General features: G+C 34.9%; 2 protein-coding genes across 5 annotated transcripts; both read left to right on the top strand.

The window, feature by feature from the left end:
• Positions 1 to 1,209: 1,209 nt before the first annotated feature.
• Positions 1,210 to 4,431, top strand: LOC128552804 (heat shock 70 kDa protein 12A-like). Its single transcript, XM_053533872.1, has 3 exons — positions 1,210 to 1,298; positions 2,378 to 2,534; positions 2,942 to 4,431. The coding sequence occupies exons 1-3, from the start codon at positions 1,227 to 1,229 to the stop codon at positions 4,003 to 4,005; spliced, it is 1,293 nt and encodes a 430-aa protein (XP_053389847.1). The 5' UTR covers positions 1,210 to 1,226; the 3' UTR covers positions 4,006 to 4,431.
• Positions 4,432 to 6,325: 1,894 nt separating this feature from the next.
• On the top strand, positions 6,326 to 12,948 carry LOC123549534 (heat shock 70 kDa protein 12A-like). 4 transcript variants are annotated; one of them, XM_053533871.1, is made up of 7 exons: positions 6,326 to 6,464; positions 7,189 to 7,338; positions 7,846 to 8,013; positions 9,025 to 9,151; positions 10,045 to 10,136; positions 10,961 to 11,117; positions 11,593 to 12,948. In XM_053533871.1, exons 2-7 carry the CDS (start codon positions 7,192 to 7,194, stop codon positions 12,654 to 12,656), a joined length of 1,755 nt encoding a protein of 584 aa, XP_053389846.1. In that variant the 5' UTR covers positions 6,326 to 6,464; positions 7,189 to 7,191; the 3' UTR covers positions 12,657 to 12,948. The 4 variants fall into 4 exon arrangements, with proteins under 4 accessions (XP_053389846.1, XP_053389844.1, XP_053389845.1 ...); XM_053533869.1 differs by lacking the exon at positions 6,326 to 6,464 and adding an exon at positions 6,513 to 6,640; XM_053533870.1 differs by lacking the exon at positions 6,326 to 6,464 and adding an exon at positions 6,651 to 6,787.
• Positions 12,949 to 15,569: the final 2,621 nt, after the last annotated feature.

Raw genomic sequence — 15,569 nt, 5'->3', positions numbered from 1 at the left:
ACTTGGATTTGGTATTTAATGGTTCTAAAAATGTCAAAATTCAAATTTTTACATTTATTCCTCATACGAGTATGGTCCTCTCACCAAAAAAAATGAGATTAGATACTTCCTGTGATTTAAATATTTGTCAATAATGACGTTTTGAAAACTGATACTGATGGCAACTGCTGTATTTTTACAGATAAGTTGTTCTAAAGTATGAAAGAAATAATTGGAAAATATTTCGGCACATCTACATCTGTGGATGTCTCTAAATTATTTTTCTTGTATTCGTAGAAAGTGCAAATGTTGAATTCTACTCAACTAAGGGTGTGGATGGTGCATTTCTATTACTGTCTGTAGCATGTTCAATCAAACCGAGTCTGCAGCATCATGTTGGGTGACTTGCGGGTTTCCACTTTTTCTTTTAGAATAACTTCAAAGTTTTCACTCTTTCGTAGATTATAAGATTATTTACACTGACGACTTTATGAAATAGATTTATTAAGTAGTTTGGAACCTTATTTACATCGATACAAAAGAGAAGTGTTTGAAACGATTATTGGTGCACGAGTAGTGAAATACGTTTTTGTCAAGCACGAATATTTTACCAGTAATGTAACAGTACATTTAGCGGAACTATATCAATGTACTTTTCTAAATGTTTTGAATTCAACTGACAGTTTGGATATCATTAAATGAATGAAGTCGCATGTAAAATAAATAGTTATATACTTTAAACATTTTAAAATGTAACATGTCCCATTTAACTGCATAAGCACAATTTAAATGCCTGAAATAAATAGTTCTTTCAGCTGAACCTTGTAAGACATTTGATGAAGAAACGCCAAATGGCATTATCTTAAACGTTTACATGATGTTTACAACATTTTTGATCTTCGAACAGTGTCACGCATATTATCAGTAGTAAAAAATGTCAGAAGACAGATTTTCTCATAGTTATTTCTGACCATCTCCGAAACTGAATTTTTGAATTCCAATCTAAAAAAATTATACATTGTAAAATGTTCACCACTGTTTTGCAATATCTTGTATTATGTAAACTGTATGTCATCATGGGTTTTGTAGCCTATATGAAAGTAATAAAGTTATCCTTTTTTTATTTTATCATGACCTTCTCAGTTTTTATCAATAGGGGTTTTGTGTAACAAAATCGTTTGTCAATAATTAAGCATGCTAAACACTATTGTTGTATATTCTCATTAGGTGTTAACAGTGAAGATATCATGTGGGTTCTGACAGTTCCCGCTATTTGGGACGATGCTGCCAAAGGCTTCATGAAGGAAGCTGCAAAAATGGCGAGTACTCTCTTACCAGATATGTATGTAGGAATGTTTGACTGATGGTAATCGCGAATGGAAAAGTCTTGCACAAGGGAAACAAATCTAAAACAAATGAAATAAAACGATTTGCAAATTTATAGCTCCTTTTTCTTACAGTGACATATTGAATAAAGCACGGAAAATGAAATGACGTCTGAAAGCCATACAAGGTAGAGCTCCATTCAGTTTTATTATCTGCAGCGGAACATTATCTTCTTTTCATAAAATATTAGTCGGACACTAGACATATGCAATACGGAACAAAGAGGAAAAATTGAGGTCTTTTTTATTTTGAACGGGTTTCATGCAAACAGAAAAAAAGGAGCCGTGCCATGAGAAAACCGACATAGTGGCTTTGCGACCAGCATGGATCCAGACCAGCCTGCGCATCCGCGCAGTCTGGTCAGGATCCATGCTGTTCGCTAACAGTTTCTCTAATTGCAATATACTTTGAAAGCGAACAGCATGGATCCTGACCAGACTGCGCGGGTGCGCAGGCTGGTCTGGATCCATGCTGGTCGCAAAACTGGTCGCAAAGCCACTATGTTGGTTTTCTCATGGCGCGGCTCAAATGTACAAACTACTGCATAAGATGATGACATTAACTGCACGAGCGTCTCCATAAATCCCGCCCTGTAAGTTTAAGATGGAGATTTCCAGTACCGTGAAGTCTCCCATCCGGTATGCAAAACAAAATTCAAAATTCTTTGGTGTCAGTACAAAACAGGTTAATTGGTTACATAGCATAAAGGTTGCGCTTAGTCGGAGGAAGCAGGTGGTATTGTCAAGAACGATTCTTTACCCCCAATGCTTAGTAACAACCAGTTTTATATATGGTGAATAAGTTATATAGAAAGACACAATTTCACAAATACTATTAACTAAAACTGTCGGGCTACATCGTCTGCGACCAGACAGTATTTTAATGTTTTCATCTCGATTAACACACATTTAAAAAGAAATTAATATGAACTGTATCGTTCGTTTCAAGAGACATAATAATAAAGTAAATAAAACTAGGCTAAATGATTTATAGTAATGTTTTTGATTGTCAGGCTGATATCGAAGACAACCAGTTAGTCATAGCTTTAGAACCGGAAGTGGCATCCCTTTATTGCCAGTATCTTCCGGTGGAGAAGTTCTCTGAAGGCGGGAAAGCAGGATTTGCAAATGCTAAGCCAGGGACAACTTACATGGTTGTAGATCTTGGAGGTATTTTGATAAAAAGACATAATCAAATATTGCTATTTCTTTTTTAATGTTTGTACTTTTGTAATTTCAAACTGCGTAAAATTGACAGTACTAGATGTTCGGTTGCATTTTTGTAAGAAAAAAAGTATTCGTAAAATATTAAATATGCACAATGGCAAAATAAGATTATTACGAAGGCCCTCGTGTAAATGTTTCACAAGATATTGAGGACATATAACATGTCAATTATTATTATTATTATACCAGATTTATATAGCGCCCTTTTCATGATAAACACGTTCAAATGCGCTTTACATATAGCATCTGGCAGTTTTCACAGCTTTAATACTGACGCATTATAAGTTTGGTATGTTTGTAAATGTAACTAATAGATTTCAATGTTAAAATCGTGGTCTAATTATTTTAAGGTGGTACTGCAGATATAACAGTACATGAGAGGCAGCCAGGGAATAAGATTAAGGAGGTATACAAAGCCACCGGTGGTCCATGGGGAGGCACTGCCGTCGACCATGCTTTTACACAACTAATAATAAGTATTGCAGGAGGACCAGTCTGGGGCAGATTTCAACAAGAGCAAACCTATGATCATCTAGAGCTTCTCAAAGAGTTTGAATGCGTGAAAAGAACACTAGGGACAAAGACGGGCGACTGGTATACGATCAAGCTTCCAGCGACACTGAATGAAATATGCGAAGAAGTTCATGGTCAAAAGTTTGCAGCCCTCGCAAAGGAATCTCTAATGGCTGACCAGCTGAATTTCATAAGTGATAAAATGAGAATGAAAGTCGGTCTTGTTGAAAAGCTTTTTAGGAAGGTTACTGATAGTATCATCCAACATATAAAGAAGATCCTGCTCAATACAGATGCCGGCAGAAAAGTATCTCTGATACTTATGGTCGGAGGATTTTCGGAATCACCGTTCGTTCAGCAAGAGATGAAGTCCACTTTTACAGATAAATCGAAGGTGAAGATCATAATTCCACAGCAAGCTGGAATCGCTGTACTGAATGGTGCAGTGTTATTTGGGCGGATGCCAGAAGTTATAACAACAAGAGTTGTGCGATACACATACGGAGTAATGGTCACTCCAGAATTTAAGCCTGGTGTGCACCCAGAGGAGAAGAAAGTTCCAGGGAATCCACCCCGATGTTTGCACGTTTTCAGTCCTTTCATGAAAGAGGGGGAATCAGTTGAAGTGGGTCATCAAGTGATCGAGGTATACAACACTGTTGTTCCAAACCAGAAAGAAATGTCTCTTCGTGTGTTTACTGCGTCAGGGGGTATTCCAGACTTCGTCACCGACAAAAACTGCCAGATGTTAGGGACTTTATGTGTTACAATTCCTAATCCCTCCCCAAATGAACGACATCTGATTGTTGTTTTCCGTTTTGGAAGTACAACGCTTGCTACGTTTGCGATGGAAAAAGAAAGTGAGAAGTTGTGCTCAACAGTTTTTAATCTACAGGAGTAAAAGTCATGTTTCTTATAAAATGTGAAATAAGACTATTGCAAGAACACTAGGCATGTAAAAATCTATAACTAGGTTCCTGCTTTACTGTTACAGTTACTATGTCTGTGTAGAACTGTTTAGGAATGCAATTCGTTGAAAAGTGAAATTTTGTAGATCTGTGACTTCTTTACATTTCAAACATAATGACATATAGAGATAACCTATAACCATGCTATTATATACAATCTGTGATATGATATATATATATATTTCTTTAACTTGCAATTGAAGTAGAGTTTATATAAATGCACGGAAATGGTAAAAGTCAATTAAAAAAAGGAGACAAAAAATTTCAAAAAACGAACCGACTGCTTAATGTAACTTCCATACAGCAACGACAAATTTGTGGTTTCACTTGAACAGGTACATACACTTATCATTTTCAAATGAACAACTGAAACTCGACTCTTTTATCTGGAATAAAACCACAATTATGTATATTTGTCCATTTTAATTAATATGATACAAAAATGAAATATGGCTAAGAAAATTAATTATATGATTTCAAATACATCACAGTTCGACAGCTACATACCATAGCATGAACATAAATAGTCCTGATAATGCAGTATAATTTTAAAATATAAAAGGTTTAGACTTCATTTGAGAGAATGTTATCTGAGTTTTGTGGCATACTTTATGAATTCAGTAACTTTGTTTATTGAACTGATGCCGTTATGGTTTAATTTCATTTACCAAACAGACATAAATAATCATATCTGTATATAAAAAGAACGAATAAATACATGTATATTATTCTGTTTTCAAGTTTCAATATTTACACAGCTGGAATACTATACTATTTATATACTCGTAAGGGCGGACGCAGTGGTCCAGTGGTAACCCTGTTTGATAACGAAACCAGGGGTAGTGAGCTCGAGCCTCCGCTCTTCCAACCAAAAGCTGCTACCAACTATCTACATGGTAAGGTTTGTAAATTCCAGAAAATGCAAATGTATTAAAGTTAAATTACCTTTACTATCAGTGTATTTTCATTGTTTTTCGTTGAACACCAGATAGCTACCATAATTATACACTGTTTTGTTGTATTGTTGCATGGGTCGTGCATACAGCTCATTGAGAAAATAACTATATATCGTATCTTATCCAGAATTTATGGAACTGCCTGAATAAATGTATTTTGCACGTCTGGCAAGAACAAGCTTTCCTGGATATCCCTTTAAATATATTCTAGCATAAAACTGCTGTTCTTGTCACTTTTCAGGAGTGTTTTAACAGGAGAGAAAACGTGTGTTAACAGAGAGATTCTCGTGCTCGCGTGCTGTTATTAACACCTTTTTATATATGCGCTTTCCGTGGCAAAGCGTAAACGTCATTCGGCCCCAAAACGGATAATTCAAAACGAAATGACGTCAACGTAAAAAAACAACTCAGACAATCCCGCGCATTTCGTGGAAATTTAATGACGTTGAGTGACATTATGTTCATTTATCAGCTTTTACGCGTTTTATGCTAGAATAGCGTTAGCGCATGTTTTATTTCGTGTCATAACATCTGCAGAATCCCTCGGGATACGTTGGTACCCTCGCCCTAAAGGGCTTGGGCACCAACCAATCCCTCGGGATTCTGCAGATGTTATAACACGAAAAAACATGCGTTATCCCTACAATTAAACAAGGAATCATTGATACTTAACGTCAGAAGTAGTATGCTTATATAAGAAACTAACCGACTACAGGAATATAGTACACGTATTTTTAATCGAGATAATACTTAATATCTGGGATTGTATGTACATATTTTTCAAAATCAGAATTAAATTTAAAAATACGTACTATATTCCTGTTGTCGGTTAGTTTCTTATGTAAGCATACTACTTCTGACGTTAAATATCAACGATTCCTTGTATTTTTAAATTTACTTTTGATTTTGAAAAATATGTACATACAATCCCAGAGATTAAGTATTATCTCGATTTCTTGTCTCCTTCCATAAATTATTTATTGAAACAGGCCGCTCGAGGACAAAGACTTTATACATCATGCAACTTGTCGCAAGTGGAAAACAAGTACCATATTCATTGCTTAATCCCCATTACTGTAAGCTTAGAACAAAGTTACCCAAACCTTATCACTGTCATTGGCCCACATTAAGTAAATTTGATGCTATGATTTCCGCAACATTGCGACCTGACTAAATTCATTTATAAAAACGAATTGTTGTTTTGTTAAAATATTATAACACAATGCTATCATATCACAGGCTGGGTTTCATTTAACATATCTCGCCTTATTCCTTTTTACTATCTAGCTACATTTTAAAGCTAAGTTTACATTGAATATTTGTGTAGGCTACAACATGTACTATTTTTGCTTGAATAAATTGTTCGTATTCCAAGTGTTGGTAAGGGACATAACTTACGTGTCAGTTTGATACCGTTTTAGCAAACTTTAAGTCGGGTATGTATTCGTTTCCTTATGGCAGTTGATTGTTTTAATAAACTTTCCTTTAAGCAAACAAAATCGATTTTGAAATATTCCATGAAAAAACCGGCTTGATTTACTTCCCGGATGGTGACCTATCTTAATGCGTTTAATCGGCGACCTTTGATCCTGATGACTTAAACAATGAACTGGTGAGTGTAAATTACATCAATTGTAACGGTTAATGACATTTAAAATGTGATTTATCAGCAGCTGCCTGTGTTCGCACCGGGCAGTTTCAATAAATTCATTGATATTTAATTCAAAAATGTTTTAAAACGAAAGAGGAAGTTTCTCAGGTAAACATGATGAAATGTTTCTGAAATCTGAGGATATTAGTTAGGGATTACGGGATTTGCTCAGGAATATAGGTATGTATAGGTGGACTTAAAATGACCTTCCAGATATTAAGGCAAATATATATTAAATTTTGATTGTTAATACATATCAATGCAGTCAATGTGTAACAAAAGGGAAAGCTGTTGTTGTTACAGTTTATATTGTTTCTGTACATATATTCTTTCATGTTTTATATCGTTATTGATTATTTCCGTTTTAAACTATGTATTTGATATACTGAATACTTTTTTCAAATCCGCAGCCTATGTTGAAAGGTTATTTCAATAAAAAGACAATATTATACTATATAATTAATGCTGTGTATCCAGTTATCTATTTAGTTATTATGTTACTTTGTTAGAGTATGACGTCAAGACAAGATATTCTCCTGGTTGTGGCCATAGATTTTGGGACCACTTATTCCGGCTTTGCGATTCAATTTCGTCATGAATTTGACCCTAAAGATCCGACAAAGATCCGCGCCCCTCAGTCCTGGAACGGTGGCAAGCAGGTAAGGAATAGATGCCCCTCTTATAACATTCCAACAAAAGGTTTAAAACTATAAACTTTCAGTATTTTTCGATTTTTATCATATTCATTTGACTATACATGTATTGAATAATAGTGAAAGTGCTAAATTAAAACACTTTGATCAAAGACAGCAATAATGTATTGTTAACATGTATGATCGATTGAATAGTGTCATTATTTTTGTTGTATTAATTGTGTTCATTGTAATGCGTATGTTATAATAATACTGTAAATATCCGTTGTTTATACTGATTTAGTCCAATTTTGCAGCTAAGAATCACAAAGCTGGTTCCATGTTCGATTCCGATATCTGGTAAACTATATGCGGACGGTGACGGCGGAGGTCGCAGATGGAGCGGCATTGTTTTGCTACGTAAGAGCTTCCCTCTAAGAAAATTTTCATATTAATTGATAATATTTAGGTAAACTGTCAAACTTTAACATATCTTATATTCCATTTATTGAATGCAATCTATATCTTTGACAGAACTTGATGTCGTACAAGACACCAACATGCCTGCTACTGAACGAAGACCAGGAGATAGACTGCTTCGGTTTTGAAGCTGAGGAGAAGTACGCTGATCTATGTCTGAATAAAGAAAACGGAAAATATTACTACTATAAACAGTTTAAGATGAGACTACAAGAGGGACAGGTGAATAAACTCAGTTTATATTTTAGTATATATTTTGAAAGTTTAATTTGGTTAAGTACTTTTTATGCAAGTAAACATCGAGTACTAATAATGATTTTGAAATATTAATGTGTGTTTCACCTAAACGGCTCTAAACCTCTTCTTTTCTTTTGTTGGACACATGCCCATTGTAAAGAGTTGATTGTAAAAGACTTGTTCTGTACGCTTTGGATAACTACTAAGTTTCCGTCATTGAAGATGACTTATATACAGACTAATATTTAAAGCAGATAGAATCCGAATTCTACGGCAAGTTATTGCCAGTTCCTAAATTGACAGACAAAAGGTCAATACGATTTTCTGCCTGCGGTATATAATCTTATTCTATGACCCGTTAGTCAACAAGTGCTTATTATATGACATTATTATTATCTTCATATTCAACCTCATCAATATACATTATATGCCCTGGTTCAGCAACTAATTTAATGAGGATGATGATCACGGCAATAATGATGATAACTGCAATTGTTGAATGAAATAATGATAATAATGATAGTGATGATAAAGATGAATGATGATGATACGCAATGATGATAGTGATGAGTGACGATGAAAGAAACTAATGATTATGATTATAATATTCTGATGAATGAAGATGATTATGATGATGAGTGATGAATAATATTAGTGATGATAGCAGTAATATTGTTGATTAATGTTGTGTGATGGTGAGGGGTTTTATTTTTAATACCATGAATGATATGAATGATAATAATAATAATGATGATGATGATGATGATGATGAATGTTGAATGATGACAATTAAATATTGTGACTGGTGATAACGATGATGAATGAATAATAAACTGTGACGCTAAAATATATCTGTTCCTATATAAATGTTAGAAATGGTGTTTTTTTGAAAAGTAGGATATCAACACTTGTCAATGAAAATAAATTACACTATGATAATAGAGAAAACCACAGAACTCTTTCGTTAAGGTCGTTTAAAATTATATTTTCATCCAGGGCTTGAAAAAAGGTTCCTTGTTAGAAGACGAAACACAGAAAACTATGCCAGCATTAAAGGTGTTTGCTTTGTCGATACAATGCCTTAAAGACTGTCTGATGAAAATAATTGATCGAGAAGGCACAGGTATGTCTGATATTTTCATATTAAAAAATTATTTCCAGCTTTTATATTGGTAAACTGTGACCAAAACGGCAAGTCGTACAGCAATTGACCATGAGTCTTACTGTGAAGTACGAATATCAGTGGTGTCTTCATGACTTTACGATTTCATGATTTTCTAAAATTTCATAAACTATTATGGAATTGTTAAGTATATTTTCTTACGTCAGTTTCTCAACGATTGCGGAAATAGGTTAGCAAGAAAACGACAAAAAATCGTGATACAGGTAGAAAGAGACAAGTTCCTGGTGTGCGCAGGCGTTTTCATTGCTAAGCTCAATCCTCTTCCGGTCGGAAAAATGACATTAGAACTACCTTGTCATTTTGTATTATCATGGGCAAAATCTTAATACTTTTTAAGAAGCATTTAAATCGTAAGTTGTGAATTAATTATTGACTATAACTATTTATAAAGAATTACAAATAGCATAAATATCAGTTACGTCACGGCGGGTAGTCAACACGGCGGTTATTTGTCCTGCGGTAGAGTACCTGTGCGTTACACAATTCAAAGCTAAATTACACGTACAGGTCAAGGTTACACAGTCTCTGGCAACTGAAACGCTATTTAAAAAGTGGTGATTTATGCAATCAGAAATGCTTAATATGAACATTTTAATGCAATAACCACAAGTTTTGGGAAATCATATAGGTAAATATCTTAAATTAACAAGACCCGAGTACAAAATGTTTCCCAAAACAAAGATTTTGTCGATGATTCTTTTCCCAATCGGCCAATTTTACCTGTCGAAAATTCCAATTTTTTCATTGTGTAGTGGAACATGGGAGTTTATTGTATCATATAAATATTGTATTGTATGTTTTGTATATAAAATATATCATTTCTTCTCTTTCAGGAGTCAACACGGACGATATATTATGGGTATTGACAGTCCCAGCCATCTGGGACGACGCAGCAAAAATGTTCATGAAGGAAGCTGCAAAAATGGTAAATACCGTTTTTGTGTTTTTAGCATTTTTGCTATTTGGTGTATAGTGAAAACACGATATTTTGATATTGTTGACAAGCAATTACTGTCCATGTCATAATGTTGATAATGGTCATACAACTGAATGTGATCTCACCTCTATAATTATCTTTATACTAGTATACAATATTTAAAAAATAAATAAATCGATTTCATCATAACGTGCAATCATTATTTTATTGAAACAAAGGGATAAAGCCAAATGACTGTGTTTCATCTATAATACTGAAATGTTTATTTTAACTGACTGAAATAGATTTAGTCAACGCTATTTTTAATGATGTATCCGCATTAAAAGTGCAAAAATCTACCAAGAGAGCAACACAATTTTTAGGACTTAATGCTAAGGAAAGTTTAACATATCTGGGTTTTGTTCGGCTGTAAGTGGTAATGATGTCGTTTCAATCCTTTAATTAGAAAGAAATTTTGCTAACTGGCTGCTTAAGTCGGATATCTGCTTGATACCAGTGGCAGCTAATAGATGTCCAGTTTCATCTCATTTCAATCGTATTTTATTGTTGTCGGCTGCAAGTGGTAACCGTGTCACTGTAAAGCTTAAACCTTGGTTATTGTAGAAATCCATTTACTCCAATCGCAAACAAAATTAATACTCACATTTTTATGTAATTGTTACGATACATACCAAGCTATTCAACAGTAAAACAGAAAAACGTTTACTTAGATGAATTGAGATCAAGCTAACGACGCCCTGTCATTGTACCGATTTTCATATTCTGGAAACATATTTTTTATGCATTTGATGTACATGAAATTCTTATTGCAGGCCGGTATTGCTGAAGATCATCTAAGCATAGCTCTTGAACCGGAAGTGGCCTCCCTGTTCTGTCAGCATCTACCTGTAGAAAAATTCTCGGAAGGAGGGAAGATGGGCTTTGCAAATGCAGCACCAGGCACAACGTACATGGTCGTGGATCTTGGAGGTAAGTGCAACACCAGGCACAAGGTACACGGTCATGGATCATGGAGGTAAGATCCCCATAGTAGTTTATCGACAAATTTCATTATCTTTATATTAAGTCATTAAACTGGCAAAAGCTCAGGACAGCACTTCCTTAGCGTCAGAGGAGACACCAAAATTAGCCATTGAAATAGCAGAAAGACGAAAAAAGCTAATGGCATCTTTCATTCATGTTACTTGCATAATATTTGACATATTACATGGATATTTAAAGCAAATGACTTTTGGTTACATTTCAACATTCAATTGATATTTAAAGACATTGCCTTTAATTTGAAAAGAAAATAAACTATACATGATTACATGATATTTAATATAAAGTTATCAATAAAGTGTAAACGTGGATAAATCGGTTACGTTTCTTTAACAAACATCAAAATGTTTTTGATTTTTGCAACATAAACTGTTTAAACAAGATGTTAATCTTGTAATTTCAGGTGGAACTGCAGATATCACTGTTCACGAACGCCAGTCTGGAAACAGAATCAAAGAGGTCTACAAGGCCAGTGGTGGTCCTTGGGGTGGCACAGCTGTTGATCATGCATTCACCCAACTTATCATTAGTATTGTTGGGGGTCCTGTGTGGGCGAGATTCAAGCGAGAGCAGCCGTACGATTACCTTGAATTATTGAAAGAATTTGAGTGTGTGAAAAGGACCCTTGGTACAAAGTCTGGTGAATGGTACAACATAAAAATACCGGCAACGCTTAATGAAGTCTGTAACGATGTACACGGAGAAATATTTTCAGAACTGACAAAAGAATCATTAGTATCCGACCAAATCTCGTTCGTTAGTGATAAGATGAGGATGAAGGTTGGGCTTGTTGAGAAATTATTTACAAAGGTCACCGACAACATCGTCAAACATATCAAGAACATTATCTCAAGGACAGACGCTGGGAAGAAGATATCTCTCATGTTGATGGTTGGCGGGTTTTCGGAATCCCCTTTTGTACAAAAAGTGATGAAAACAGAGTTCACTGAAAAGACGAAAGTTAAGGTTCTTATTCCGCAACAAGCTGGAATTGCTGTTCTCAATGGGGCTGTGCTTTTTGGTCGCATGCCTGAGGTTGTTACAAGTCGTGTCATTCGGTATACATACGGGGTAAAAATTGTACGGAAATTTCAAAAAGGAAAAGATCCGGAAAACAAGAAGATCCCAGGTGATCCAACACAGTGTTTCGACGCTTTTAAACCTTTCATGAAAGAAGGAACATCAGTTGAGAGAGGTCATAAAGTGATACAATCTTATTCAACAAGCCGACCTTTCCAAGACGAAATGGGCGTGAACGTTTACACAGCGTCGGGTTTCGTCCCGGAGTTTGTGACAGAAGATGGTTGTCGACTTCTAGGAACTTTGAGGGTTAAAGTGCCCGATCCATCGGCAAAGACAAGGAAGCTTGTGGTTATTTTCAGGTTTGGAAGTACCACACTTGCTATGCTTGCTGTAGAAGAGGACAGCAAAAAAGCGTGCGCTACAGTGTTTGGACTTCCAGAGTAAATATGGTCCTAAGAAATGCTAGCAGAACTGTATATAGCATAATGTTTATGAAGCATTATAATAGCGTTATAGTAGCATCACTTTGACAGATCCTTGTACAAAAAAATGCAGAAGGAATGGATAAAAGGACATCTAGTGGACTGGGTGTAGAATTTCCAAACATAAATGGGCAAAAACTGTTTATACATGTATTGTTTCATAACCTGTTTCTTGCATTATTAAGTTATATGGTGAGAAATGTGTTTTGTAAAACAGACTATTAAGGTGTAATATTTAAAAAGATCACCTTCCATTTTCACAAACCAATTATTTTGCATGTGCTGATATACAATATATTGACTTGACAAGTTTAGGAAAGCGTACCACTGTCTCAAACAATGAGAAAAAGAAACTATGAAAATGATTTATTAATATGATACATAGGAATTCTTTAGTCATAAGCAAATGCTTTATACTTTTAAAAAAACAACATAGGATTATATAGATAACAAGATTATTTAGAATTAGTAGAATATTTCCAAGAATAGATACGTATAATCAAGGTGGCATTCAGCAGAAATAAACATAATTATTACAGTTTGTAGGCAAAATACCATTCACATTCAAAGGGACCAGCTTTTAAAAGCTGCAATTAGGTCTCAAACTTACAAAATGTACTGTACTTTATGTTACTGCATGTATCTCAAAGATTAGAACTATTTTCTTTGATTTTTTGCAATAAATCCCTGAAATATTTAATACTAAGATGTAGTTTATGATACAACAATACAAGCACGGGTAAAACTGTACTGTACTTTATGTTACTGCATGTATCTCAAAGATTAGAACTATTTTCTTTGATTTTTTGCAATGAATCCTTGAAATATTTAATACTAAGATGTAGTTTATGATACAACAATACAAGCACGGGTATTGTAGTTTATATCTGTATAATTCATAACTCATTATTCTTTATGTCCACGTTCGGTACTTGTATAATGTATTTTGTTTTTCATCAGCTTATATATTTTAAATGTACTATTTTTGTGTTTTCACGTTTGTGTGTGTTAATAGGGGATGAAAATCCCCGAGACGGTAACGTCCGTATATAGTTATTCGTCTGTGTTCTCTGCATATACTGAGGCATTGTTTTCGATGTTTTCCGGTTCCGGTTTATATACACACCGCAGACTGGTTGTCTGCATGAACATCCGAGCACCTCGAATCAGTCACAGAAATTCGTAAACCGGGCCAACATGATTCTTTTACTTCTTTTTCATAATGAAAACTGTACATGCAAATGAAAAACACTTTTAAAACAGTAAGGAAGTGTAAAGGCCGTCAAGTTTCTGCGTGGAGTGCAGACAAACAAACAAAAAATTCCTAAAGCCAGTGCGAGAACGCTGAATGACGTCACCGTCACGGCCCTCCGTAAATTTTGCAAAGTATGATATTCGCTGTAAGAGGTATGATGATGCTAAATGTAAACTTGCACTGTTAGTTTCTTTTGGGTGTTGAGTATTTCTTTGTAAGTAGTTATATAAAAGATAAATCCCCATGCTAGGCGGTGCCTTAATTCATATTACATATACACTAAAACACTTACATTACACCGACGTAATGGCATCTTTTTAGCTTTTAGTGGCAGAAGATGTCCCAAGCGCCCCTCACAGCATTAAGTCAGGTACAGGCAAGCACATTGGTAGAACAACAGGCCATCCGTCAGCCAATTTGATGGCTTCCTAAGATGACAGAATTCTACATGACAAGCAAGGTCTCGAAACCACACTCGTGAGAGGCAAGTGATTCAAAGTCAGCGACCTTTTTAGATATTTGAGCCGTGCCGTGAGAAAACCAACATAGTGGGTTTGCGACCAGCATGGATCCAGACCAGCCTGCGTATCCGCGCAGTATGGTCAGGATCCATGCTGTTCGCTTTTAAAGCCTACTGCAATTAGAGAAACCGTTGGCGAACATCATGGATCCTGACCAGACTGCACGGATGTGCAGGCTGGTCTGGATCCATGCTGGTTGCAAAGCCACTATGTTGGTTTTCCCATGACGCGGCTCATTTAGATATTTTAGCATTTTTGTAGTACACAATAAATATTGAAATTTTATTACCACTATATGTGCTCATTAGAAAATTCCTTAAAATGTATGTGAAAATAAGGGATTCGTTTTAACTGCTTACAACGTTGTGAATGGCTCTAATTAGTGTCAACTACTTGAAACAAAACATTTTTCTTTTATAGTTTTAACGTATGAAATGTAAACCAGAGTATAGAAGAGCCTTTGTCAGACAACTTAATTCTTTAATCTTTCTGATGGTAGAAAAGAAATTTAAGTGCGATTCGAAACACAACTTTTGTAAACAACGAATTATTATTTTGTGATTTATTATTCACCGGAAATTCAAAACGTGACACCACTGTCATAAAAAGTCCCTCCTATAGTAAAACTTGTTTCAAGCAATAAAATGATGTGTGGAGGTTCTTATTTTTATTGTATGTATATAACAACGCCGCGTCCAAGGCACATTTTTGATACACTTTCCTGGACTAGGTACGACATTTCGGATTAACATCATTTGATGATAAACTAGTGCAAAATAGGTTTTCCCAAATTCAAAGAAACACACATTCCTCCTAAATAAATGAGAGTTATACTGATACATAGAATACATTTGATGACAAAACTCATTTATTTTGGGGAAGGGCCGTCGCTAATGTTGGAAAAACTTGTGGCCCAACCCTTTTGCTTCTGATTTCAATGTATACATTAACATGCTTTTCTAATTCTCATTAGTCTATAACGGATGTGTTTATTTGTATTATAAACATGTATCGTTTGCAATAAAATATGTTTAAACTAAAATTTATTTTGGGGGAGCCAGTTGTGTTAATTGTAAATAAAATGCCAGAAAAGATACTA

This window comes from Mercenaria mercenaria, unplaced genomic scaffold (genome assembly GCF_021730395.1).
Source record: "Mercenaria mercenaria strain notata unplaced genomic scaffold, MADL_Memer_1 contig_3170, whole genome shotgun sequence".
Lineage (NCBI taxonomy): Eukaryota > Metazoa > Mollusca > Bivalvia > Venerida > Veneridae > Mercenaria > Mercenaria mercenaria.
The sequence above is the reverse complement of the archived record's forward strand: the minus strand, read 5'-3'. Positions and strand labels throughout refer to the sequence as shown.

Excerpts from the sequence above, each read along its gene's own strand:
- LOC123549534 (XM_053533871.1), top strand. The coding sequence starts at position 7,192 with ATGACGTCAAGACAAGATATTCTCCTGGTTGTGGCCATAGATTTTGGG. Across the intron at positions 7,339-7,845 it reads CCTGGAACGGTGGCAAGCAG|AACTTGATGTCGTACAAGAC; the intron begins GTAAGGAATAGA and ends TATCTTTGACAG. Across the intron at positions 10,137-10,960 it reads TGAAGGAAGCTGCAAAAATG|GCCGGTATTGCTGAAGATCA; the intron begins GTAAATACCGTT and ends TTCTTATTGCAG.
- LOC128552804 (XM_053533872.1), top strand. The coding sequence starts at position 1,227 with ATGTGGGTTCTGACAGTTCCCGCTATTTGGGACGATGCTGCCAAAGGC. Across the intron at positions 1,299-2,377 it reads TGAAGGAAGCTGCAAAAATG|GCTGATATCGAAGACAACCA; the intron begins GCGAGTACTCTC and ends TTTGATTGTCAG. Across the intron at positions 2,535-2,941 it reads CATGGTTGTAGATCTTGGAG|GTGGTACTGCAGATATAACA; the intron begins GTATTTTGATAA and ends AATTATTTTAAG.